This window comes from Anolis carolinensis, chromosome 2 (genome assembly GCF_035594765.1).
Source record: "Anolis carolinensis isolate JA03-04 chromosome 2, rAnoCar3.1.pri, whole genome shotgun sequence".
NCBI classification, from domain to species: Eukaryota; Metazoa; Chordata; class Lepidosauria; order Squamata; family Dactyloidae; genus Anolis; species Anolis carolinensis.
The window spans coordinates 127,090,902-127,116,120 of NC_085842.1; the positions used below are offsets into that span (position 1 = coordinate 127,090,902).

The window sequence follows — 25,219 nt, forward strand, 5'->3', positions numbered from 1 at the left end:
CTCTTCACCACTCTCCTTGTTACCATGCCACTTATTCTTGTATTATACTTGGCCCTGTTTACCTCCTTTACTTTCTTTTATGTGACTCTGGAGCCTTTCCCTTTCCGTACCTCTATGGCTCCACAGTGACATCTTTACAGCATTCCATTTCCGCTTGTGTTCCTTTTTCCGTTCCTTTTTTTTTTTCCTTTTATGGGGGTCCGTTCTTTCTATCCGTTCCGTTCCTTCTTTCTTCACCACCACCGCCTTTCCTCCACTTGTCCTCTCCATTGCTCTCACCTAGTCTCCCTTTCGACCTCTCCCTGCTTCTCCTTCTTCTCCACCTCTCCCTTTATTTTCTACACTCTTGTTTCATTCCTCCAGCCCTCCACTCTCCATCACTTCCTGTCCTTGCTTGCCTCCACTCTCGCTGATATTTTTGTTTATGAAGAAGAAGGCTCGTAGACAAAACAAGAGAGCCTTCAAGGTCGCTATAATGGCAGTCCTATCTTATTTGCCGATTGTCAGCTTTACGAATGGCAGTCGGGCTCCTGAGTTTCAGGCTTTCTACATCTGCTGGCCTCCCTTCCTCTCCCTCACTTCCCCGCCTGCCTCTCCTTCCTTTCATCCATTTCTAAACCTCAAAGGGCCTCAATCTGAAGTATGTTTGTGTGGTTCTCACCATTCAGTTTGTTATCCAGCTTCTTCTCCTCTGAGGTACAATATTTTCTCTATTATATGTCTTCGTTCTGGTTGATTGCTCTCAAAAATAAAAATTGGTGGCAGATGGACTTTAGGGGAGCTTTCGCTGGAGCTGCCCCTCTGTGCACGCTGCTGCCTGGCGTCTTGGGGATGTCTCCTTGAGGGAGGCACCCGGGCTGACACCATTGGCTGGTCATGCTGTGAGGCTTGCACACCCACCCCCCGGCCTCGATCTGCCTCAGGGGGAGGAGGTCATCACCACCCTTACCTCAAAAACCTGGCTGTTCCTTCGGAGCCTCAAGGAGACATGTTGTCCACCATGCAGCCACCAACCAGTCATCAGAACCAGGAAATGTTTTTATCTATTTGACTGATCTCTTCTTATGCCTTTAATGTTATCTTTCCAATTTGCTTTTTTATTGTGTCCTTATAAGTGAGCCATTTCTCCTGCCCTGATTCTCTTCTATGAAGAGCTTCTACTGGGGAAATCCAGAGTGGTGTCTTTGGATAAATTCTTTTTAATATTTTCCCCATATTTTTATCAATGCATTTTCATTAAAGAGTACTTTAGAAATTTCACCATGTTTAAAATCTCACTATCAACATACAAAACCATGAAAAACATGGTTCCAAAGTTAAAGAATTGGATGGACGTTTTTCTGAGAATTTTGATCTGGTTGCACATTAATTTATTCTTTCTTAATCAATGTGGGAACTGGAATACAGTCATCTTTTTTATTTGTATTTCTATTTCTTTTTGGCTTGAACCAAAAAAAAAGTGTTCCTCAGCAAAAGAGATGTGCAAAAAGATTGCATTTACTTTGCTTTTTTATGGGGGAGGAGGGGAATTCACTGATATTTTTTAGCATGATGACAGAGATTATTTTCTGATTAACTATGAAATGGGTCCGGTAATAAATATTTGTATCATGACTGAACCAAAATTCTATTTTTTCAAGTGGAAGAATACTGTCAAAGTTTCTTGTGGCCTGCATAGATATTTATGTTTAAATACTCTGTTGCTTTGACCTAAATGTCTGTTCATTGAATAATATGCACTGCCCAGCACCAATTATGTTTTGAAACTAAATGAAAGATCATTTCTCATTTGGGTTGTGTCTGCCCTTCAAAGATAATAAATTCACTTTATCTAGCAAGCAAACTTTCTGGGCTGATAGAACAATGACAACAGTAAAATAAAGTAATAGTTGATAACAGCCTGTATGAGTTTGGAATACATAGGGATAATAGCTTCTCTGACATTCTTTAGAGCCAATATTTACCTTTATCACTACTTATGGTCTCCTGAGATCCATCTGTTGTATAATTTCCATTAAGAGTGGGTAGTAAAACAGTCTGTTGTCTTCCTAATTTTGCCATTAGGAACACTATAATAAATTAGTGGGTTTATGTGATGCAGAAATATTGCAGGGATCTTTTCACAGAGGGTCCTCAAGTCCACCTTTATATAGAAAACATTTGTATTGTTTTTAAAATGTATTTGTAATTTGTCCTTTTTGCCTCCTCCCCCCTTGCTGTTTTCTCCTTTTCTACTATATCACGTATCAGTGGGATCATTTCTGAATTTATGTGGCTTTTTCAAAATTGAAATGCACTCAAATAATTACACATAATTAGATTGAACAAAAGTACAAAATGTTAATAAACTACAATTTAGATTGTTTAGTGTTGTCGTTATTTTCTGTCTGGATTGAACCCCAAAGCTGCTTAGGTATGACACGGGGCAAAGTCCTTGGGTGACATGACTGCTGATTCTCTGTCTACAGCTGTAATTCTGGGGCAATGTGAGGACTATGGAATTCATCTCCACAAAATGTAGTGATGCCTTCCAACATGCATTTATGGCCGGCTGGTGGGCTTTCAGATTGGCATTTCTTTGAAGAGAAATGTAACTAAAGAAGTCTTTAATCAGACCTAGCATGCTCCTTTTAATGTCTGGCATGTAGTATTGCAGTTCAGGATTCATAACTCAGAGTTATAGGTCCATAACTGCTCTGTACTGTGAAACTATGGACCTCATCACATTGAGACTGGGTTTTGCCACACATCATGGTGAATCTGGCAAGGCCCAGCAGAGGGAAACCGTTACCTTGCACGCCGAATCTCGCCGATGGGAGAAGCGTTTGCCACCTGGCTTTCCCCCGTTGTTGTCTATGCAACATGGGAAGCTTCCTGTGTTGCCGCCATGGTAGCTTACAATGCTCCCTCTTCATTTGCATCATGGAGCTCTGCCGGAAGCAGATCTATGTCCTGGGATGGGAGCTGGCAGGCTCTGAGTCACACGTGAACAGTGGGTGTCATACGATAGGCAGTTTTCCCCATCTGATGAGGTAGTAAGTACCTTCCAGCCCAACTTAGTCAATGAAGGTCCATTGAGGTGACAATCGGAACAGAAGGAGGATAACATTTCTAGTCCCCCTCCCACTAGCAATGAGGCTGCAATAAGGATTTGCAACAGGTCCTATTTTTGATTTCTCCTGCCTCCTTCAAAGGTGTGAAGCAGTCTTCTTTTTTGTGCCCTGATTACCAGCTGAACAAAACCCTTCCTCCAGTTTAGCTGCTGGCTGTTAGGGTGGACTGAGTGGAGTGGCTCAATAGATATAATTATGTTATACATACAGCTAACATAGAATATCGGTTAATTTTCCTATGCCCAGAGAGAGGGAGAATTCTGAGCTTTTCTCTGTACAGAGAAAGGGAAAATGCCACCTGGGAAGAAGATCGTTCTGGATGATATTAGGCAAGGAAGATTTCATCCTTATGGTGTCATCCAGCATACTGGTTTAGTCCAGGGAAGGTGGTGTGGTCAGTAAAGCAAAGCCAAACATATTGATCTTTCCCTCTTACAAGGATCCTCTCTTTCAAGAAGCAGACCACTACAACCCTTACAGAAACTGCCAAATGCTTACATCACTTACCAAAACAACAAGAGCAGTGATAAATGTAACTATAATCAGGAGTATTGCTATGAGGAACACAAATATCCGTACTTAAACACCTCCACATATAAACACACATTGCCTAAGAATAGAGGAGCCTAAATTCCTTCCCAGCCTGTTCAACTGGAAAGCAACTTCCTAAATGCATTATTATCTAAGAGCAATTAGGTCAGACAAACTCCCACAATGTAGCCTTTCTTAATTTCGTTTGTAAGTATAGACAATCTTTATGTGTTTTTACGGCACTATTATGTGCTGTTCTATAAACCGCCCTGAGTCTTTTTTGGGAAATGGTGGCAGGATATAAATAAAGTTATCATTATTTGCATGCCTACAATTACTAATTACTAGTTTGCATGTTGTTTTCTTGAAGTTTAGGACAGTTTATTTATTTTCTCATCCATACTCTTTCTTTTCCAGAGTCATATAACTATGAGGTGCTGAAATTGATTTGAGTGGTATTCTCCCCAAGGGCTACACTTTCCCCATCCCAGTAGAAAAGCTGGCAGTGTAAAGATTTAGAGTTGCTCCCATCATGCAAAAGACATGCACAATGAACAGTTGGCAACAGTCATACTGCACCTATGCGAACTTCATAACTGCATTAGAACATAAACCTAGGACTCTCTGGATTAGTTTTGACCCTCAAGGAATTATACATTGCTGCTTTGTTACTTTGCTTTTGACATTTGTGTTTTCTTGAATTGACTGTGAAAGGTGTTGTTTTCATTGTAACACTTGCAAATGTATACAGTGGCCAATCATTTCCCCAATCCACATATCCTCATATGCAGTAATAGTTTGTGAATGCATTACTAGATCAGAGAAGGCTGATATGCTACACTCAATATGTTCAGAATAGAAATTGTTGATAATCCACAGAACTGTTAAGATTTTCTTTGTCAAGTCATTGGAGGAGCATTTTTGAATTGCTGTCACACTTTTTCCCCAGTATAAGGCATTTCAAAGTGTGCTGCTGTCATCACTTTCTTCCTTCACTTTCAGTTAAAAAGTTCAATCTCTTTATCTTAGATGTATTCTGCTCTGGACTTGCTATATGCTATATCTTTTATGAAAAACCACAAAATACTGGGGAAAAACCATCAACCAAATTAATTTCATTATTCAACTATAATAGTTACAACATTGACTTATATATTATGTAGAAGATCTGAGCTCCTGAACTTGACAAGCTTTTGCAAATAATGGAACAGAGGTCACAAAACTCCTCAGTCCATTGTCTTTTTTCTCTTAGGAGCAAAGTAAGCATGGGATGCCCTCCACCCTCACCAAGTATGTCCCATGCAGATGCATTGGCTCAGAAAACTTTTAGGTCCCTCTCCAGAGTAGCCAATCCCCAGAGGACCATAATGTCTGAGACAGGTTGTACAGGAGAAGGTGATAATGTAGTCAACCTGGACCCAATCTGTGTATGGTTTTAGAGGCAAAACCAACACTTAGTACTGTGCCCGGAAATTAATTGTCAACCAGTGGAGTGACTTTAGTATAGGGGTGATATGCTCACTCCTAGATGTTCTTGTAACTAGTCTAGCTGCCATTTTTTGAACTAATTGAAGTTTCCTAACTTGGTACAGAATTAGCCCAATGTAAAGCACATTACAGAAGTCCAACCTTGAGGTTATCCGTGTGTGTACTACCATCTTTAGGTTCTCTCATTCTAAGAAGGGGTGCAGCTGCCACTTCAGCCCAAACTGGTAGTAAGCACTCCTAACACTAGGACAGAGGGATCTAGGAGCACTCGCAAGTTATGAACCCAGTATTTCAGGGAGAATATATCCACATCCAGAACTGGTTGATACAACTCTAACACTAGGTTAGGACCCTTAATGGCAATCACTTCTGTTTTGTTTGTATTCAGTTTCAATTTGTTTTTCCTCATCCAGCCTAGACACACATTCACAGGAGACATGCTAAACTGCCTTTGAAGACATGGGGAAATATATTTGGCTGTAATTGGTATACTGATAACATCTTGCCCCATGCACCACCACTTGGAACTTGTCTGAGAGGTACAACCGGAACCATTGCAACACAGTGCCTCTAATTCCCAAACTCCACAGGCAATCCAGAAAGATACCATGGTTGATGGTATCAAAAGCCACTGGAAATTAAAGAAGCACCAACAGTGTCAGACACATCTTGTTAATGTTAAGACTGAGATCATCAACTAAAGCCAGTTCCACCAAAGCCTTTAATCTATGCCCAATCGGCTTTAAGAAACCTGATTGGCTGCAGATTAGAGTCCATACACCTCCCAACAAAACCCATGCTTTTTGGTAGGGGGAGTTCTAGATACCCTGCTGGACCTTCCAGACACAAAACAAAACCAAAAAGGACTAAAAAGTAAAAATTAATTACCCAGCCACCATTAAAGTGGTGTTGGAGGTCTCCTGGCTCATAGAAATGACACACCAGGAGATGGGGGTAGAATTAATGCACCCTCAGGCAATTGCTTCTTTCTGCTTAATAGTAGTGTCAATGTTGTGGTCTATTTACACTCTAACTACAAGGGTGGTTAGGATAAAAGTAACATAGACACATGCACACGTGCACGCGCGCGCGCACACACACACTGAGCTCTTGGATGAAAGAGAAAATAGAAAATCTGTTCAATACAGTTTAGTTGTAGTTCTGCTTGCATGATGTAGGTTCTGTTCTAAGCAGCAAATGAATGTTTGGAGGTTATGGACTAATTGTATTGGTCCCTACTCACAGAATCAATTGCTAAATGGTAAGCTAAAACAGCACATTGGTAAACATATTGATTCAATTGGTCTAGGCTTTCAGATTTATCCACTAAACGGAGTTTCAAATTTCTGTCTCCAGGTGCACAATACAAACAGGGATATAATGAGTGGGAGGGGATAGTGCTGCATAATCACATATTATCTTTTCTTTATGAAATAGGCAAAAGATTGTAGACTAAATCATGTTTTAGATTCTGTTGGAATTAATAGTAGTATTAGGGACCTCATCAGACATGAGCCTGGGAAGGATCCGAGGACACTTTGCTGCCAGTCCAACAATGGATGAGTATGCTGCGGAGGCCCTGTCCATAACTGGAGTGGAAGCATCATATGACTCGTCTCTCTCAACACGGGAGCCTGCCTGTGTTGTGCTGGCTCAGTGATGCTTCCCACATGTGATGAGGGAAATGTCACATTGAGGGAGTGGCAATGAATTTGCACTACAGTCCATTTCTTCGGTGAAGCCAGGCAAAGTAGGATGCTTCACCTGGCTCATGTGATAAGGTCATGGGATCATATAAATGTTTGTGCTTTGTGCTCTCAGCTCATGTCAGATATATTAAGCAATATTTTCAGTGAATTCACTTTAAAATTTGAAATTTAGATAGTAAAACTAAGGTAGGCCAGTTAAATTGTTCATTGCTATATAGTTCTTGGTTACTAACACATAACCTTAAGTTATGGAGCATTTGGCAAAAGAAACAAACTGCCACTGAGATTTGCAAGGTTTAGGATTAAAAATCCCCTTGACTTCAAATCATAAATCATACTCTGTTTTAATAGTATACAGTTAATATCACCTTTTTTGCTATTACTGAATAATTCTTTTTAAAGGGGGAGGGTGCAGCTGTTTCTTGAAATGTATACAAGACAGCTACATTTTGAGTGCAAAGTGTATACAGAACATTGAAATGCCCCCACCCTCACAGTTCAAGCAAATGGGTTTATCAGCATCAATGAAGCCACCCTGTCTTCTTTGATAGGCCTCTAGTGAGACAAAAAAGAAAAGAAAGGAAGAAAAACCTAAGTCTCTGCAAACTTGGCATTTAGAAGCTTTTACTTTTCCTGCTCCAACATCATCTGTAATCAGATGTAATGTGACAGCAACAGCTTGACAGGGTGATAATACACTTTGCTTGCATAACTCCCGTGTTGCCACTCAGCTGAGATGCATTTGTATTTAAGCCCTGCCATCTTGATATACAACAGGGGAATGTGTCTTTCCCCAGCAAATCTGCTACACAAAAATCTGAGGCAATCTTAAAAAGTATTTGCTGTTATTTCATCAGTTTGATGCTTTCCTACGAGAAATGTATAATTTTCCCCAATTCTACTCATATAGGCATGCAGTTGTTCTGATGCATGAGACAAGACAAAATGAAGACTCCTCCACTGGAATATCAGATTCCTAATGCAAATTAAGTCCGTTCTATTCAGAAAACCACATGTTTTAAGCAGAGCTCTGAAAATATTATTTGTAACAACTGCACATCCTACAATTTCCCATCCAGCATAGTCATTGGCCATGTTAGCTGGGGGTTTGTGTGTGTGTGGGAGGGGTGGGGGTGTGTGGTTGGATCTTGTAGTGTAAAAAAATATCTTTCCTTTCTTTGATTTGAAGTAAAGTTTTTTTGTTTTTGTTTTTGTCATAGCAACAATAATGAGGAGATCACGCAGTCCCTCTGTCATAGTGACTTTCAGGAATTAATGGCATCTGAAGGCCTGGAAGAAAAGAAAATAAGTCTCTCGAAGAAGGAGACAGATCTGTTATCCTTAGAACCTGGAATTACTGGTGGTAAAAGCTTGCAGCTTCTTTCAAAACTCTTTGAAACGCTGTATTGTAGTGTTCCTTTGAGGGATTTCCAATTTATGGAAACCCTAACACAAAGCTATTGTGGGATTATTATTTTTTTCAAAAGGGTTTGCCATTGCCTTTCTTTGGACTGAGCGGGGTCACCTTGTTGATTTCCATAGGTGAGCAGAGATGTGAAATCAGGTTTCAAAGGTCCTTTCTACACTGCCACATAATTCAGAATATCAAGGCAGATAATCCACATTATCTGCTTTGAACTGGATTATCTGTGTCTACACTGCCATATACTCCAGTTGAAAACAGATAAAATGGATTTTATACAGCTGTATAGAGGGGCCTCAGAGTCCTAGAAAAACATTGCACCATGGTTGCTCTCTTGTGTTTTAAAGTACCTATTTAATTTATATCTTCTGCATATAGTTTTTGCTAGTTAACTGACACATGCTGCTTCATTTAGATCAGGGGTGCCAAACTCATTTTCACCAAGAACCACATCTGCCTTCTAGTTGCCTTCAAAGGGCAGATCGTAAGACTGTATAAATGTAACTGTGTTGCCCTGACGTACCACTTCATAACACTGGAGCATATTGCCCCTTTGAAGCACTTTGGAAAAAGGGCACATTTACCTTCCAAGTATGGAAAGGTGAGTTTTGGGTAGCTCCAATGAGCTACCTGCATTTTTGCGCCCTTTCTGCCTTGTCCTGTTGTCCCCATCTGATGGGGAAAGGATGGAGTACTAGCGGGGCGCAACGAGACACCCTGCACAACTGCCAGCAAAATGGCCCCAGGGAACATGAGAAGAGGTCCATTGAAAACCTCATGGGCCAGATAAAATGACATTGTGCCTTACCTTGCATTTGACACATGTAATTTAGATAGTATTTAACTCTTCCTTCACCACTGCTTGGCACTGAATTACTGTCCCAGCAAGGTGTCTGGTCTTCCTTCCAAATATTACTGAAGGAAAAAATACTTAACATTTTTCCAATGGAAGTGATTATGCAAGCAACACTACAATTCCATGTTAGAAATATCTAACTGGCAACCAATATTATCCACAAAGACTACTGTAGTTCTAATGGACCTTGGCTGAAAATTGCTAAAATAAAAAAAACAATGGTTGCCTTAAGAGAAGTCCACAATTCAGTTTTCTCCAAATTAAGTGTTTTTGATATCATGGTGATATTATCTCGGCAGTGAACCTATTCAGGGGGATAGTCTAAGAGCAAATCAAGTTTGCAGACTGTTTAGAAGGGAGTGTGACTAAACCGAGGCTATCATACTTTGGAGACATCAATAGCCATTAGAAAATATTATAATGAATAGCAAAGTGGAAGACAGTAGAAAAAGATGAGGACAGCATTAATGGGTGCATTGACCCAATCAAAGAAGCCATAGCTTTGTTTATAACTAAGTTTTCTTGAGGTCTCTCATTCATAAGATTCCCATGAGTCAAAGCTGATTTGATGGTAAATAACAACACAACAAAACAAGTGGATATTCCAAATGGTACAAAACATGGGTCACCCTAAAACCATTTTCAAGAGGAAAAGAGGGTTTATTTTAGTATAATTATAATTTAAATATTAAAGATGTGAGCAATCCATGATAAATTATGAAATCATCCAAGTACAGTATCTATCCTTGTTTCCAATACATTTTTTCCACTCAGATGGGAAATAGGGAAAGCTTTTAGATCCCCCACCCCCCACCAAAAAAAAATTCCTTGTGTCTCAGGATGGGTATAGTAGGCTCTCTCTTGGGACATCTACTGTCTTCTGAGGTCACTATCCACCCTCCACTTCTTCTTTTCCCCACATAAGATTCACAGGGAATGCATACAAGTATGTGCAGAACAGAATTTATAAAACCTATAGAAGAAAAGGAAACCTGAAAGAACATTTTAAAACAAACAAATACCATTTAGGACTGCTGTGTCAGAGCATTTATCAGTCTCCTTGATCTAACAAAACAAATTGAATCATATCAGCAAATGTATTCCCAACAGTATCTGTTAATCTTTTGGTTTCAGACATCAATGAATTATGAACTCAATCCATTTCCAGAACTGTATTCATTCAGCCATTATTCAGAATAGTTTGCATTTGTAATAATATTCATTACACCTTTATCAGAATTATCCGGTATCTAATATAATATATGTTTCTTCAGTATTTTATTATTAAACTTTTGTATTGCTTTGCCTAATACTTAGGATTAAGTGTCAATGGGGAAGTTTCAATTAATTCATGGAATGCTGTATATTTTCATTGGGGATAATATTTTATTGGTTTTGCTCAGCATTTGATGGCTGTCTCAAAAGTCATAAGTCCGACTGTGTGAGCTGAAAATAAAAAGAAATACTGTATATAAAACAAGGGCATGTTTAAACATTAAATAATACTATACATTAAGAACCTCCTTCTACATATTTTGCCTTATCCCACTAATTTCTGTAACATGGCAAAAGGGTCTTTGGTCTGCTTTGTCATTTATCAAACAAGTCTTAAAATGAAGCCATGTTTAAAAAACCCAAAATCAACCAAGTAAAACATTCACTGGCATTATTCATATTTTTTTTACTTTATTTGTATAATAGAGTTACAGTTTGACATAAAATAATGAGCTTTTGCTAAACTCTGTAAAGCATTACATGCGTCTGCCATAAACAACCTCTATTATAGATTTAGGTCTTTATTGCCACATCACTGCACGAAGGTGCAATAAACATTCAATGTCATCTTTTTAAAAAATTATCCCAGGAGTAAACAGAAAATGTCCTCTATAAGAGTGTATCATTATTTTCAAGGAAGACTTACTATTATTACATGGTTTAGCAAAGCACTGTAAAAAAGCTACATAGAGAATACCTTGTTTTCAATAAACTGTGCAATCGGATTTATACAGTATACTATTCACATAGACTAACAAACTAAGAAGTGATATAATGCAATCATTGCATAGCAAAAAAAAAAGCAGACTAGTAATATTCACATCTAATGTGCAAAGTGCAGACCAAATGGTAGCAGAATGGATAATTAGGAAGGTAAAATGCCCTTAAGGAACATACTAGAGTAAACGCCAAAAATAACAAGATAAACAAATACCGAAGTTAAAGAGTCGTATTTTATTTTATTTTTCTATACATATATCTACACATAATACCAGAAGATAACACATCCTCTTTTAGTAAGCTCCAGTCAGATTAGCTCATCAAGTTTAGACAGGACTAAATGGTAGACAATGAAGCATTAGGTTTATTTAATAAATAAAAAAAAGAAAAGAAAAGATTTATTTTCTAAAGAAAAAAATTAACTATTTCATTTTGTAGATACTAGGTGAGCAGCAATCTTTTGATTTATTGAGAAAGAGTATATAAAACATTGCCTGTAACATGTATAGATATCAAACTGACTATCTTATTAGCTAATTCAATTGAAGGTCCATGTAGCATTTGTTTTCTTTTTTATATATATATTTATATGCATTCACTACCATGTGTTATGGATTCTGAACCACTGTTTTAATGCTTCCAAAAACCATCAGTGCCTCAAACTTGTTTTCTAATAACCATCTCTAAAATTTGTGGGTTTTTTCCCTTAAAATAAATTCTTGGCAGAAATGAGACTGGCTAGAATTATTTTGAAAGGAAAACTAATAACTTGCAAAATGGACATCTTGTATTTAAAGCCCTTACATATTGTTCCTACAAATATATTGCTACAGTAAAAATGAAATGTAATAAGTTTTAATCAATAAAATGTATTTTCCTGTACATTCTTTTGTGTATGTTGTTTTTTTCTGTATTTAATGCTACATATATTACATCACTTATCATTAACAGTTATGTATCAGCAAATATAGCAATAATATACAGATGACATTTGTCTTAAATATTTTACCATTTTCCTACCAAATATAATTCCATATTTTAGTATTCACGCATTACCTGAGCATACCAGTCATTAGCCTAATAGTACACTGGATGACAGTTTCAAACTGCAAGCTACTGTACAAATAGCCACTTTACAAATGGAATATATTCCCAGCTCTCTTCTTTTGTCTAATTTCCCCTTCAAATGCCACTGACTTTTTTTTTACTGCAGGCTCTAAATATGTATCTTTTTAAAATATAACATATTAAGAGCTTAGAGAGGTGACCCCTACACAATATATTAAGAACATAAAAAAGTAAAAAAATGTACAATCTCATGCTGTATATTTACATATATTATTGAAATAATAGATTTTTGTCTTTCTCTTAGCCATATGCTTTTTTCAGACTAAAGCTTTATAATGTACTGTTTTATAAAATAATACATTCAACGTATCTAGAGCTTGCAATACAATTATCGTTGCTTTTTTCTTCTTCCTAAAACAAACAAAGAAACCTAACAAAAATAACTCTAGTAAATTCTCCAAGTATTGTTTACCGAACAAGTCAAAAGGAATTAGGACTCTTCACTTAGTGTGATACAGGGTTGGTATTATAAAGTCAAGTGACATTCTAATGTGTAAAATAAGACTGCAGTGAGAGAGCGTATTAAAGCATTCATTATCATTAATCAAATGTGCTATTCTGTGATAACCTCTACCATTAGTAAGTAGGCTTTCGTTTATGTAAATAACAGTATATACTTTAAAACTGGTGGTTGGGTGTTTAGGCAAAAAAGAAATCTAGGAAAAATATCTTTATTTTCTGGAATCCACCACTTTGGAAAGGTGTATATTCTATAAAAGAACTGAAAATAAGCAGCACTCCAAAAATGGAAAATACAATACTGTATGTGCAACATGAACATATATAAAGACTGTTTTACCTTCTTTCATTTTGCATAAAAATATTTCTGTTCTGACATGTACAGCATCTCTTATGGGGACATTCAGCAATAGTTTATCTACAAGTGGTTTGGATTTCTTACATTTCCCTCTCTCATTCAGAGACATGGTTCAGAATAGGGTGTCTACATCACATTGTTACAGCCCTAGAATACAGAGTTAATATCTTTTTTCTATTATATATATGTATATATATAATATACTTTTACTTTATAAAATAAGATCTCATTTTCTTTAAGACAGAGGCAATGAAGCAAATGGGAACTGCTGTGTATTTAGAACCAAAAAGCAATCCCCGGTGCAAAAGAGACGGAACAAACTATGTGGTTAATGGGTTAGTGAGGAGGGGATTGGTCTTTCAGCCGGGGCTCTCTATTTAAATAAGTAGCCCAATACACTAAATTAAAAATCCCAAAAAGCAATGGGAATGCTATTCTTGATAGTCGATCAATTTTGCTGACACTGTTAAATGTTTTCTTGGGTTCTGGAGGCTTTGTTTCAGGTTTCCCTTCTTTGGGCTCTATCGTTGCACTTTTAGCAATAGTAGCTAGTCCAGGGTCCCTTGCGATATTAGGAGTGAAGCTGGTTGCCGTTGCTGGTGCTGTGAATGAGTTGTTTTTCATAATGAGAGGATCCTTGACTTTCTTTGGCTAGGAATTTAAAAGAAACAGGTTTTAATGCAATATTTCTTTTCCATAGACCACCCTTTCAAAAATATCCTAGTACTGGAATATTGGTAAATGGAAATATTAACTTAGAAATACTCATGTATGTATTAACATTTCTACATTCCCTTAACCAGCATATTTCCAGTGTCAAAAAGTGGCATTATGTTTTCAGGATGGCATGATTATGTACAAAAGCAAGGCTATTCATTTTGATCACAGAGAAGTGGGATTTCATAGTTTGTATGACAGTTTTGGTGATGCTAATGAACATGGATACTGATGCAGTGCCAGATTTAGGACAAATGAGGCCCTGTGCTAGTGAAATGATGAGGCCCTTTCCTTGGGCCCTGAAGGAGGTAGGCCTGGCAGGCCGACACTTCCTGCTTTGTGGAACGCTCCCATAGACTATCAACTCTATCATTATGAAACAGAATGCTGTCAAATTTGGAATTGAACCACATAAGCAAAATCCATCATAAAAAATTGGGCAGGAAGATTCTTCCCCCCCCCCCCCAGCCAATGGGGCCCTGAGCTTAAGCGCACCTTCAGCACAATGGTAAATATGGCACTGAAAGTATGGATATACATTGTTGAGTATATATACATGTGGCCATATGCAGATATAGGAATATACAATTCTTATTTAAAGGATTGATTGTGAGAAAGGTAGAGTAGTGGGGGAAAGAGCTAAAAGAAGCATTGTTTCTCATTTAAAACTGCAAAGGGACTGATTGGCCTAGATTCAAATGTTTAGGCCCAGCATATATAAATCCCAGTTGATTCAGTGGCTACTCAACTTGAGAGTTGCACTTTAACTCAAGCCCTTGTTCAGCTAGTGTACGTCCTCAGTCCTGAGCATATTGGCTCAGGTTGCATGTATGCAGAAGGAGTTCCCTGATGTTGAAGTGAATAGGAATTGGGTTACAGGTAAAGCGTCCAATGGAGGTACACAAAATGTGTAACCACCTATCATGGATGAAACTTGAGCAGTGGGCAACATTGACAGGATGCAAAATACTGAATTCTGTTAAAATAAACAGTTATGTTAAAAGCCAAATAAAAGTGAGGTTACTTGAGTATATACCCAGTACAGTGCCATCACTGCACTTCTGTCTGGTTGTCAGCCTGCAGGAAAGTACATTTTGTCATTACTGGTGGGAGATGAAAACAGATATGCAATGTGACAGCAGTTTACAGATTTTTGCCTCTGAGTAGGAGGAAGCAGTCTGTGAAGTGAGAAGTTTAGATTTCACAACCAATTTCACAGAAAGGTATATAACCATTCTTAAATTGCCCAGTGCTGTTATGGCATTGTGCCATATGTTTCACCAAATCTGACAAAGTGTCGATAGAGATATGATTGGAAATGCTTTTAGTTTAGACACAAATGGAGACCTAAGCAAGTGAGTGTCATTTGTGCCATTTATGTCACAAATCCTAGAGAATGAGTCTCAAATAAAAAAATCAATTTGTTTCTTATTAGGTTCTTATGGTAAGAATTCAAACATTCCTGGAGCAACTCAGATAAGTCATAAAAATGTTACAGGGAACTGAGGAAGAACTAAAGCATTTAAGATGAGATATGTTGTTGTATAGCAGCAGCATTAGTAGTTGCTTCTCAATATCTTGAAGGAAGTCTCCAATTATTACAAAGTTTTTATGTCCCCACCCAGAACCCTGTAACCACCATAGAGTATAGGGAAGAAGGCAAGTTCTCATGAGGCATCCTTGCTTTAGAAAACAGATCAGTGTGAGACATTTAGCTGCCCATCATTTGTCTTTCATTGCCCCTTGGTCATCTGCTCATCTTCTCCCTGGGTCACTTTTCCATCCAACACCACTACAAATGTGCAACTGTCATCCCTACCAGATGCACCCCATAGTATTCAAACATGCCATGCTGTTTGGTCTGAGGAAAGGGTCCTTTCTTATTGTGGGGCAGTGTGGCCTCAGGTACCTGTACCACCTCCATACTACATGTGATAACAGCAAATGCTATTGAAAGATATTTTATCTACTTGCAAGCTAAAGTACCTTTAAAATAGGACTTGTTCCAAATTCCCACTGTGAAAGAGATAGTCCCAGGGGCCACATCAGCCATGATACTTTGTTCTGAGGGAATGACCTCTTCCTCAGAGCAATGCATTGAGTCAAGTGATACCCCAGAAAGCCAATTCTTTCACCATTAATGGGACTGCAAATCAACTAAAAAGGAAAATGGGAGCAGGTGCACCATGTAATGCCATTTCTTGTTCTAGCCTTGCAAGATACTAAAGTTATAACATGTTGATGTCACTTACTTAGTTTTGCTTGAGTAATTCCCACTCCCTTTTTTCAGGTTTGATTTGTTGTTAATTGTATGCAAAATCAGATCAGTTTCCTATTTTAATTATGCCCAGAAGCTGAGTGACTACTCTGCAGCTACTGAAAATTTTCCGAATAATCTTTCTGATATAATCTATTTGGGTTTATACACAATCTTTATTCTTCAAATATTAGAAATGGGTGACTCAAAAATGTACACATATAATCATCACATTGATATTTTTAAGAGCTGTGAAAAATGCATGGAGAAACTAAATCCTTTAGAAGCCTCTTGGCATAAAAGCTGCTGACTATTTCCATCTAATAGACAGAATAAACCCAGTTAATCCATCTTCAGAGTATGATCCAAAAATCATTCAAGATTGAGAGTGCTTTGGCTTGCTGTTTATGAGCTGTGCTAGTTTCCAATGTCCCAACAACTTTAATCTAATGTTATTGTTTTCATTTCTTAACATTTCTATAATAATATTTTGCAGGACGGAGATAACCTTGTTGGCCCAATCACCTAGATATCATAAATAAATGGCTCTGCTTCAAAGAAGAGCCTTTTGTTGAAATAGTAGTAATGAGGCCAGTGAATTCTGCTACAACAGAGCTCAGTTTCTATAGCATGTTTGCCTGGGCCCTACTGGTGGACAAAATCTTTCTCTTCCTCCTGTTTTATTAACTATATCCTGTTTTTCTCTCTTAAACAAAACTCCTCAGTTCCACCATTTACAGCATCTGAAACATCAGATGTGGTTCAGCCAGATCTCTTCACACAAGGATAGAGGCATTTTCTAAATCACACAGTTCACACTGGATGATAAGAATGAGAATGATTTTTCAAGGCATAATTTGCATGTTCTTTACTATTTTCATTTTTTCATGAAAAAAGCACTTCATTCTGGCTGAGAAGCTCTCTTGCTCTTGACACATGATCTCTTGTATACATGGGCTCTCCCTAACAGTTTGTTTTAAATTCACATCTCATATTTTGATCACTCAAAATAACTTCATGCTGAATGCCAGCATTATATCCACTGAAGCCTTCTTCTCAAGTGATAGTAAGTGGTATAGAACTTATTTATAGTCTCAGTATCCCTTATGCTTGGGATAAGGCACCAGAAGTGCTTTGGATTTTGAGGAATTTAGGAAACCACGTATTTGCAAATATATGTATAACGAGACATCTTGGAGATGGGACCCAGATCTAAACATGTTTCATGTACACCATACATACACACACACACACACACACACACACCTATACCTGAAGGTAAGTTTATATAATACTTTTAATAATTTTGTGCATGAAACACTGAACTATCAGAAAGCAAAAATGTCGCTATTTCAGCCACAAACTATTTTGAATCTGGAGTATTTTGAATTTTGGAATTCTAGATAAAAGATGCTCAAACTGCATTATTTTGGTGAAAGTATGTAGTGAATGATGAATATTCACATGAACGTTTTTGAGACTTTTATAACATAAGGCACCAGTGCTTATGTTCAGACCCTTAACTCAACATTCTTAAGTATAAGAGAATAGATGCAAATAGGTAGATACAATTCAGGAGACCTTCTTTTAGACAAATACATTTAGAATCAGATTTCAAGTTCAAATGGTTTTCATTAGTGTGTTCATATTGTCCATGTTATATATAAAGAATCAGGTGAACATCTAAATTATTACCTTTTCTGGAACAACGCTCTTGCCATCCCATGCATAACCTCTCTTTGTAAAGTAGTTCACTGTTGCAAATTCAATCAGTGCCGAAAAAACAAATGCATAACACACAGCTATGAACCAGTCCATAGCAGTAGCATAGGCCACCTTTGGAAGAGAATTCCGTGCACTGATACTTAAGGTGGTCATTGTTAGCACAGTTGTCACTCCTGTAAAGCAAAAGAACATTTCAGAACCCATTCGATCTTATTGCTGTTTTCTTTTCATTGTTGTTGTTGAATGTTAACTTAAAGCAACCCTAAAGAGAACCTATCATGGAATTTTCAGGGGTGAAGAGTGTGTGATTCATTCAAGATCACCTAATGAGTTTCCATAGCAGAGAATAGATCCCTTGTCTTCATAGTCATAGCCCAAAACTCAAACTACAGCATCACACTGGTTCTTGTTTTCATTATTTTCATTACATAAATATATTTTTTCTTCTTCTCAAGGCCACTGCAATTAGCTATTGTATGTACATACATAGTTGGGATGAGGGAGAACACATCATTCTATTAGGGTGCCTAGTTATAAACAAGTATCCAGTGTTGTGCACTGGAGATGGATACTCTGAAACTCCCTTTAGCATTTGAAAGTAGTTTTGAATACTGCAGAGCACTGAGAAAACCATTATTTAGCAGGCATTTAATAGTAAACACATGTGAGTCAGCTTTCACTGGCTCTATTTTATGCACTTGCAATACAATTCTTTAAATATGTTCCAGTGAATTCAGGGGTGCTTCTTTTTCACAAAAAGTTACATAGAACCGAAGCCTTAGATCTCACAGTAGTATCTCTTGATACCTGGTGGCCCTTCCACATAATATTTTAAATCTTCTGATAGGTAAAGGAAAATCCTGCAGCTAAAGGAAGCTAGGACTGGGAAACAAGTGAAATTAAGGATGGTCTGAGGTAGTTCACCTGAGATGAGAATCTACGTGGCATCATTTAACTTGCAAATTGGCAACTGGGTACATTTTTTACCATGGGGGGAGGACTAGGTTGTTTTTCTGCCCCCAGCACCAAAATGCCTTGAGTGGGTCACCTTTGATTGAAACACAATCATCTTGTTACTTGAAGTATATTATAGTTGCAGTTTATAGTTCTACTTGTTGCTGAATCCCAAACCACCACTTTCAAGCTGTTCTTGTAAGTTGAAAGGCTAGTTACTAATGCTGATTAAATAAGGGAGAAAGAAAAGATGTCACTGCAGTAATGTGCTTGCATCCCGAGTAGCAGTGTTCTTCACCTGCTGCCAAACAATTTTATTTTAAGTAGCCACTGAGCTTTCACTGTGAGTATAAGGTCTGTATCTCTGTTCCATTTCTTACGGTTGCATTGAATCACATACTCACCAGTTACCTTGACAACTGCAGGCATCTCATGTATTAAATCTCTGCTACAGTCTCTTTCCACTGTGTCAAGCATTAGCCAAAACACATGGCAACCAGAAATATTCTGTGCTATCCATATTCAAATGTTTTATTTATTGCTTTGGAAAGAAATTAGACTTTTCAATTATCAATCATCTCTATTCTGAGTTGGCTCTGTTTGCATAACAATTTGGGTATTAAAAATTGACATAAAGACTGCAAGTCTGAGGTAGATTGTTCAATTAGTCTGAATTAATGGAATTTTAGCACTCCAACAATGCATAGGATTGCATTTTAATTTATCTAACTCAGCTTTCCATCTATTTCCATAAATTTGATTGTTGTTGTGCATCTTCAAGTCATTTTCAATTTATAGCAATTCTAAGGCAATCATATCATGAGGTTTTCTAATCTGGAGGCTTTCTTTTCATGGGCTTCCTAAAGCCAAAGAGTTTATCCAACTACACCTATACATACACAAAAAGAAATAAATACCATTTTTAGCAGGGTAGATGTTGATATCATCAACCACCTCAATCAAAGAAAATAAAACCATTTATTGTTGTGAACTTTCCCTGTTGTATTGCAATGTACTTTGTGTGGCTTGGTCTAGAATAGACAATTAGCTTTACAAAAAATAGAAATGAAGCATTTTGGGAGCTGGTAAGGATCAATGAATCCACATTCATTTCTAGACTTTCTTTGGGAGCATCTCTATGGGAACTGCAGTTGAAATTTTACCACTAGGTTACTGCATATAACATCTTAAGAGACTAGTGCAGAAGCAAGATTGCAACTAAACATTACTGAACAGCTATGCTAAGAGAACATCAGATCCTGCTGATGGGCTCTAGCACACTTATAGCATAACAGCATGCCTTAGGCACACACCTCCTGCTAAGCTTGGTGCAATGACATTGCCCCCAACAAATAGTGTGAATTTCATTTGTTTTTGTTTTTTGCTTGCTTGCTTTCCAAAAGCACATTATTCCTTTGTGTTTGCATGATTTTGTTTGTGTGAATTGTGCTTCAATCGCATTCCTGTAATCCTGTACTGTACTTCCTGCAACTGTGGTTTACATCGGTCCATGAGGACAAGTGCCATTTCTCCAAAATCAGCTCCATTACAGAAATAAATAGCTTGACAAAACTTTGAAACCAGTGTGGTTTGTGCCTCAAAAAGTGTGAGCTGCAGTTTTAATGTTTAGAGCTGCAGACTGCAGGATAAATTACTTTGACTTTACAGTATTGCCATATGCCTTTAAATAAAGAAAAAAATTAAAGAAGGAAAACATTGCTGGAAATACATCAGTTTAACATCAGATAAAATGAACCTAGTATGGTGTAGTGGTTTGAGTGTTGGAAAAGGACAATGTTGGATAGTTTCATTTCCTACTTAGCCATGAAAAATCACCAGGTGACCTTGGACAAGTCACACTCATTCATCCTCAGAGGAAGGCAAGGGCAATCTCCTGCCACTGATTAACTTTTTTTTTTGAAGAAAACACTGTGATATTCACCTGAAGGTAACCATAAATCAGAAATCATTTAAAGGTAAACAGCAACTTCAAAACTGGGGAAGTCTCCTCAGTAACACTACTTAGAAGCAATCGAATTTTGGTCTTTTGACTGTACCTTTGTCGAAAGGCCGAGATGCAATCAGTTCTAAGTGGCCCTACAGTGAAGGCTTTCATATTTTTACATGGTAATACATGTAGTATCTGTGTAGGATATGCTCTTTTCAGTGATTTCTTCAAGAATGTCATCACCAAAAACCATTAGCATGTTGGCCATCAGTCTGCAATTTATTTAGAAACCCTACTGTTGCAGACAACTTATTGCCTGTGGAGGGTATATCAATCCTACTTTTAGAAAATGATGATTCACACACATTCCTACACACATTACAAAGCTATTAATGAGATGCCATGGCGCAGAAAAAATGGATTTGGGAAAATAAATAGTTTTGCCAGTTTGTCAATGGATACTATGGGGACTCTAGAAAAAAACATGATCAGAAATAAAGTCTCCATAAGTTAAAATCAGAGGCGGTTAGAAGCAACAATTCACGTATGTAATTAGGTCAAAGACAAACTGGGACTCAGCCTATAAATCCTGTTCTGCTGATCCTACTAACCCTTTCACTCCCCACATATTGGACCTTAGCGGTAGAGTAAGAGTCTGCTTTTGTGAACTCTGCCTTACTACTGGCTCACTAGCAATGTTTCTACAGAAGCTTAAAAGTAAGAGCACTTAAAGCTCTGCTTTATTGAATTAGCTTCCTTTCCTGCAGCCACTGTGTCATGTAACTGAATATTTATCAATACCCTCAATTAATTTCTAAATAAAGGACACTCACCAAATACAGTTCTTGCTGGAACAGATTCTCTGTTAAGCCAAAAGGAGACCTGGGAAAGAATCACTGTCATAATACAAGGCAGGTATGTTTGAATGACAAAGTAACCAATTTTTCTCTTCAGGTGAAAATGAGTTGTCATCACAACATATTCTCCTGAATAAGAGGACAAAAAATACAAGTCAGTTGAATTCCGTTGCAAAGTACCTGGCATAAATACAACAAATCATCACATCAGAAATAATACAGAAACATTTATTCATTTTTTAAAAGAATTGTAACCCTTAAGAAATTACATAATACAAAACTAAAATATAGAATGCTAATCTCAGAATTTTTCACAGTAGCAACATGGCATTTAGAAAAGGTGGAGTTTACTAGTTATGCAGAATTTCTTCTCCTTCCCCTGAATTTCAAATTGGAAGGGATCTTGGAGGGAAAATTTGCAAAGCCCTTCTCTTATCATATCATGGCTAGGTTTGCACAAACCACACAATTATTATCTGTTTATATCTAAGTTGAAGGCTGCTCACCAACCATGTATGGTGACTAACTAGTGGCATAATATAACCTTATTTCTATTTTTATTTTTGGCTGCTGAGGAGTGAAGAAATTGCAGCTGGCATGGTCATAATATCAGGCCAACAAGTTACAGTCAGCTTGGGAGTCACAAACTGCAAGGTACGAGATGGATGGATCTGTGAATAAAGTCAGAGAACTGGCCTTCTTTAAAGAGAAAGATTTTGCCCAAATGTCTTTTTGATCTTTTCTTGATCTATGAATTATAAATCAGTTAGGTGGCTTTCATCTTCTTCTTTTTTTAAAAAAAGGAAAGTGCTCTGTTAAGATTATCTGTAGTGCCTGCTCACTGTTTAATGGCTTTTGTGAAATGGTATTTTTCAGAAATTAAGCAGGCATCTCATTTTTAGTCTGATCATTTGTGACTATTAGTTGAAAAATTAATATCTTGAAAAGGTCAAATTCCTTTGGGGCCTGATAATGCAGCGTCACGTTCTGCACTGACAGAAATGAAACAAAATAACTGTCAGAAGAGAAAAGAAATGAGCAGGTCCAATAATCAAATGGAACCTCTGCCAAAATTAGAAGCGGCATAAATGGTGTCAGGCTTTAAAAAATGAATGACTGAATCTAATTAGGGAGTGTCACTTTCCAGAATCTCTGACCATTACCATACTGGCTGGAGATTCTGGGAGCTGAAGTCGAGCAATTTCTAAGGATTGAAGATCGAGAGGCACTCGTTTCATGCAGCTTTTGTCTGAGTGTTATCTACTATATCTGGGTAGATAGGAGGAAGAAAGAGTCAAAGAGTGTTATATTTAGATAGTAGGTAGTAAACACATAGATGGGTACGATTTATTTTCTCCTTTCTCTCCTGTTCTTTCAAACCTTATTTGCATATTCTTAGCAATAATTTAAACAAAATCCAGGTGACAACCCCTTTATCCTTTCAAAGAAGTGGGTCTCTGTTGCAAACTGTTTGAGACGTATGGTTGCAATTTCATCTTTGAAATTTAATATTTGATATTGTTCATTCCTTAATATAACTACTTTTCCAGTTTGTTTTGCTTCTGCATTCCTATTTTTGTTGTTTTTTATTAGTCTGTGCAAACATCTTGTGCAGAACTTGGCACTAATCATAAATAACAGTGATTAATGTCTTTTAAGCCATTATGTTAATTTTGTTCTTGATGCCTTTGCAAATTGGGATTTCTTCTTTTTTCTGCCTGAACTGCCTCATTTCTGACAGCATTGACAAAATGCTATGAACAGTGACTTGAATGCTAACTATGTTCCTTTCATTAAGATGACATTTTGGATTGGAAAGCAAACTGTAGGACCTGTAAACGATCCCTCACATCCCACTTCTTGGAAATAATGACTTGTTTGCATACTTCAGAATAGGGTGCATTTTTCATATGGCCAGAACAGTCTTAGAAGTATATTTACTTCATCAAGAACATGGAAAGCCTATCTGTGGCAAAGAAATATATAGAATCTTAGGTCACAGATTAAACTCCTTAAATGGAAATACCTGTTCATTTTGAAAGAGTGTTTTGGTTTGGTTTATTGAGTATTCAGTTCCAAATAGTAGTGAGAGCTCATACTGATCTCAGTTTTCAAAGCTGGCTTTGCTTTTTTCAGAATCAGGCAAAATGAGCAAATTTGTTTGCTTTGGTATCTTAGTATTTGACCCATGGTAAACATTTTCAAAATGTGGTGCAGAATGGCTTATGGCTGTCTGAGTTTCTATCCCTGATCTTTGTTTTTCTGCAAAACCAATCAATAGGAATTCCAATATTATAATCAGCCATCATACAACCAGGCAGTTGAAAAGACAGAATTTTAAAGAAATGTTTAAACTTTCCTAAGTTTCCCTAATGCAGTTTTATTTATTTACATGTTTAATATATTCTAGGATTAAAGCCAATATTAATCCCAACTATAAGAGACCCACTAGTTGAATTAAATATACATTGAATTGAATGTGTTTCAATAGACCGGCTCTAGTTGGGACAATTAATTGTTTTTAGGTTACATTTCCCCATCCTGTCATAATTCGGTCAACAATTGTTGATTTGATATAAAGAATCTTCTGAGAGCTTGGTCCAAGTGAAGAATACAATTAATTATTTAGATATGCAACACACTAATTTGAGTAACATCAATGTAATGGAAGAACTTAAGGGAGCACTTTTTATTTTCCATAATAGGAGAAAGCTCAGGTACTAGTATCTGCATATGAAATAATAATGTTCTGAACATGCGAGGAATAATATATCAGAAAAAGCTTCCTGACAATGAGATTTCATCCCCTTCAAAATCTAACAGACCTGAGCCCAATTGTTTGACAATTTCTTGTTAATTTTATTTTGAATTTTCATAGCCTGCTCCAGACACATACACGCCCAAGATAGCTTCAAAGTGTCTTATCCTTAGAATTATGGGAGTGCTTGAGGATTCAGAATGAGAGCAAGGTTATGCTCAAATTTTTGCCATCACTCTGAACTGGCTCTGTTTTCCCTTATCAAATTTGTTGAAAACCTTGGAACGCCGTGATTACCTGGAGAAAGAAGCTGGATTTGATTAGTGATTTTCAAACAAACACCTAACTCCACCCCATTTTGTGAGCTAACCTTTTTATTTTTAAAAAAGGGTGTGTGTGTGTGTGTGTGTATATATATATATATATATATATATATATATGTGTGTGTTTTAAAAATCCATCTCATGGAACGGTTATACATTTCACTCCATACCTACATCATTTCACACTGGTTTGGCTTTTTTGAGACAAGCCATAGTAGTTATTACTCACCTGTACTGGACTGCACTATTCCAGAATCTACAGTTTGTCCCATGAGATCATATTGGTTCAGACGAGAGCCATCCTCTGCTACTACAACAGACAGTGCAGGTTCCTTTGTCCATTCATATACTACTTCCGATTTTGTGTAAGCATCTAATTGAGGGGAAAATAAGTCATTTCCAAAGGTGTGTCTTTTTATTTACTTACCTGCCCATCATTCCAAATAGATTATAATGTGTTGCATTTTTCTTTCTTTTAAAGTAACAATATGATAGATTCAATGGCAGTTCACTATATGCTAATGCTAATATTTCTGCCCACTCCCCAGTGAACCAACTACACACCACAGGATAGCAGAAACATTGATACTTGATTGTCCTTCAGATGTCTTCTGAGAATG

At 37.2% G+C, this 25,219-nt stretch overlaps 1 protein-coding gene across 5 annotated transcripts in view; it reads right to left on the reverse strand.

Moving 5' to 3' along the window:
• Positions 1-11,330: 11,330 nt before the first annotated feature.
• gabra1 (gamma-aminobutyric acid type A receptor subunit alpha1) overlaps positions 11,331-25,219 on the reverse strand; it is a 41,885-nt gene continuing 27,996 nt past the window's right edge. For all 5 annotated transcript variants that reach the window (XM_008113121.3, XM_008113104.3, XM_003215124.4 and 2 more), the window contains exons 7-10: positions 24,829-24,972; positions 21,495-21,647; positions 17,730-17,932; positions 11,331-13,711 (exon numbers count right to left, since the gene is read on the reverse strand). In XM_008113121.3, the coding sequence (XP_008111328.1) occupies positions 13,397-13,711; positions 17,730-17,932; positions 21,495-21,647; positions 24,829-24,972 (815 nt within the window). In that variant the 3' untranslated portion in view covers positions 11,331-13,396. The remainder of the gene's footprint in view (positions 13,712-17,729; positions 17,933-21,494; positions 21,648-24,828; positions 24,973-25,219) is intronic.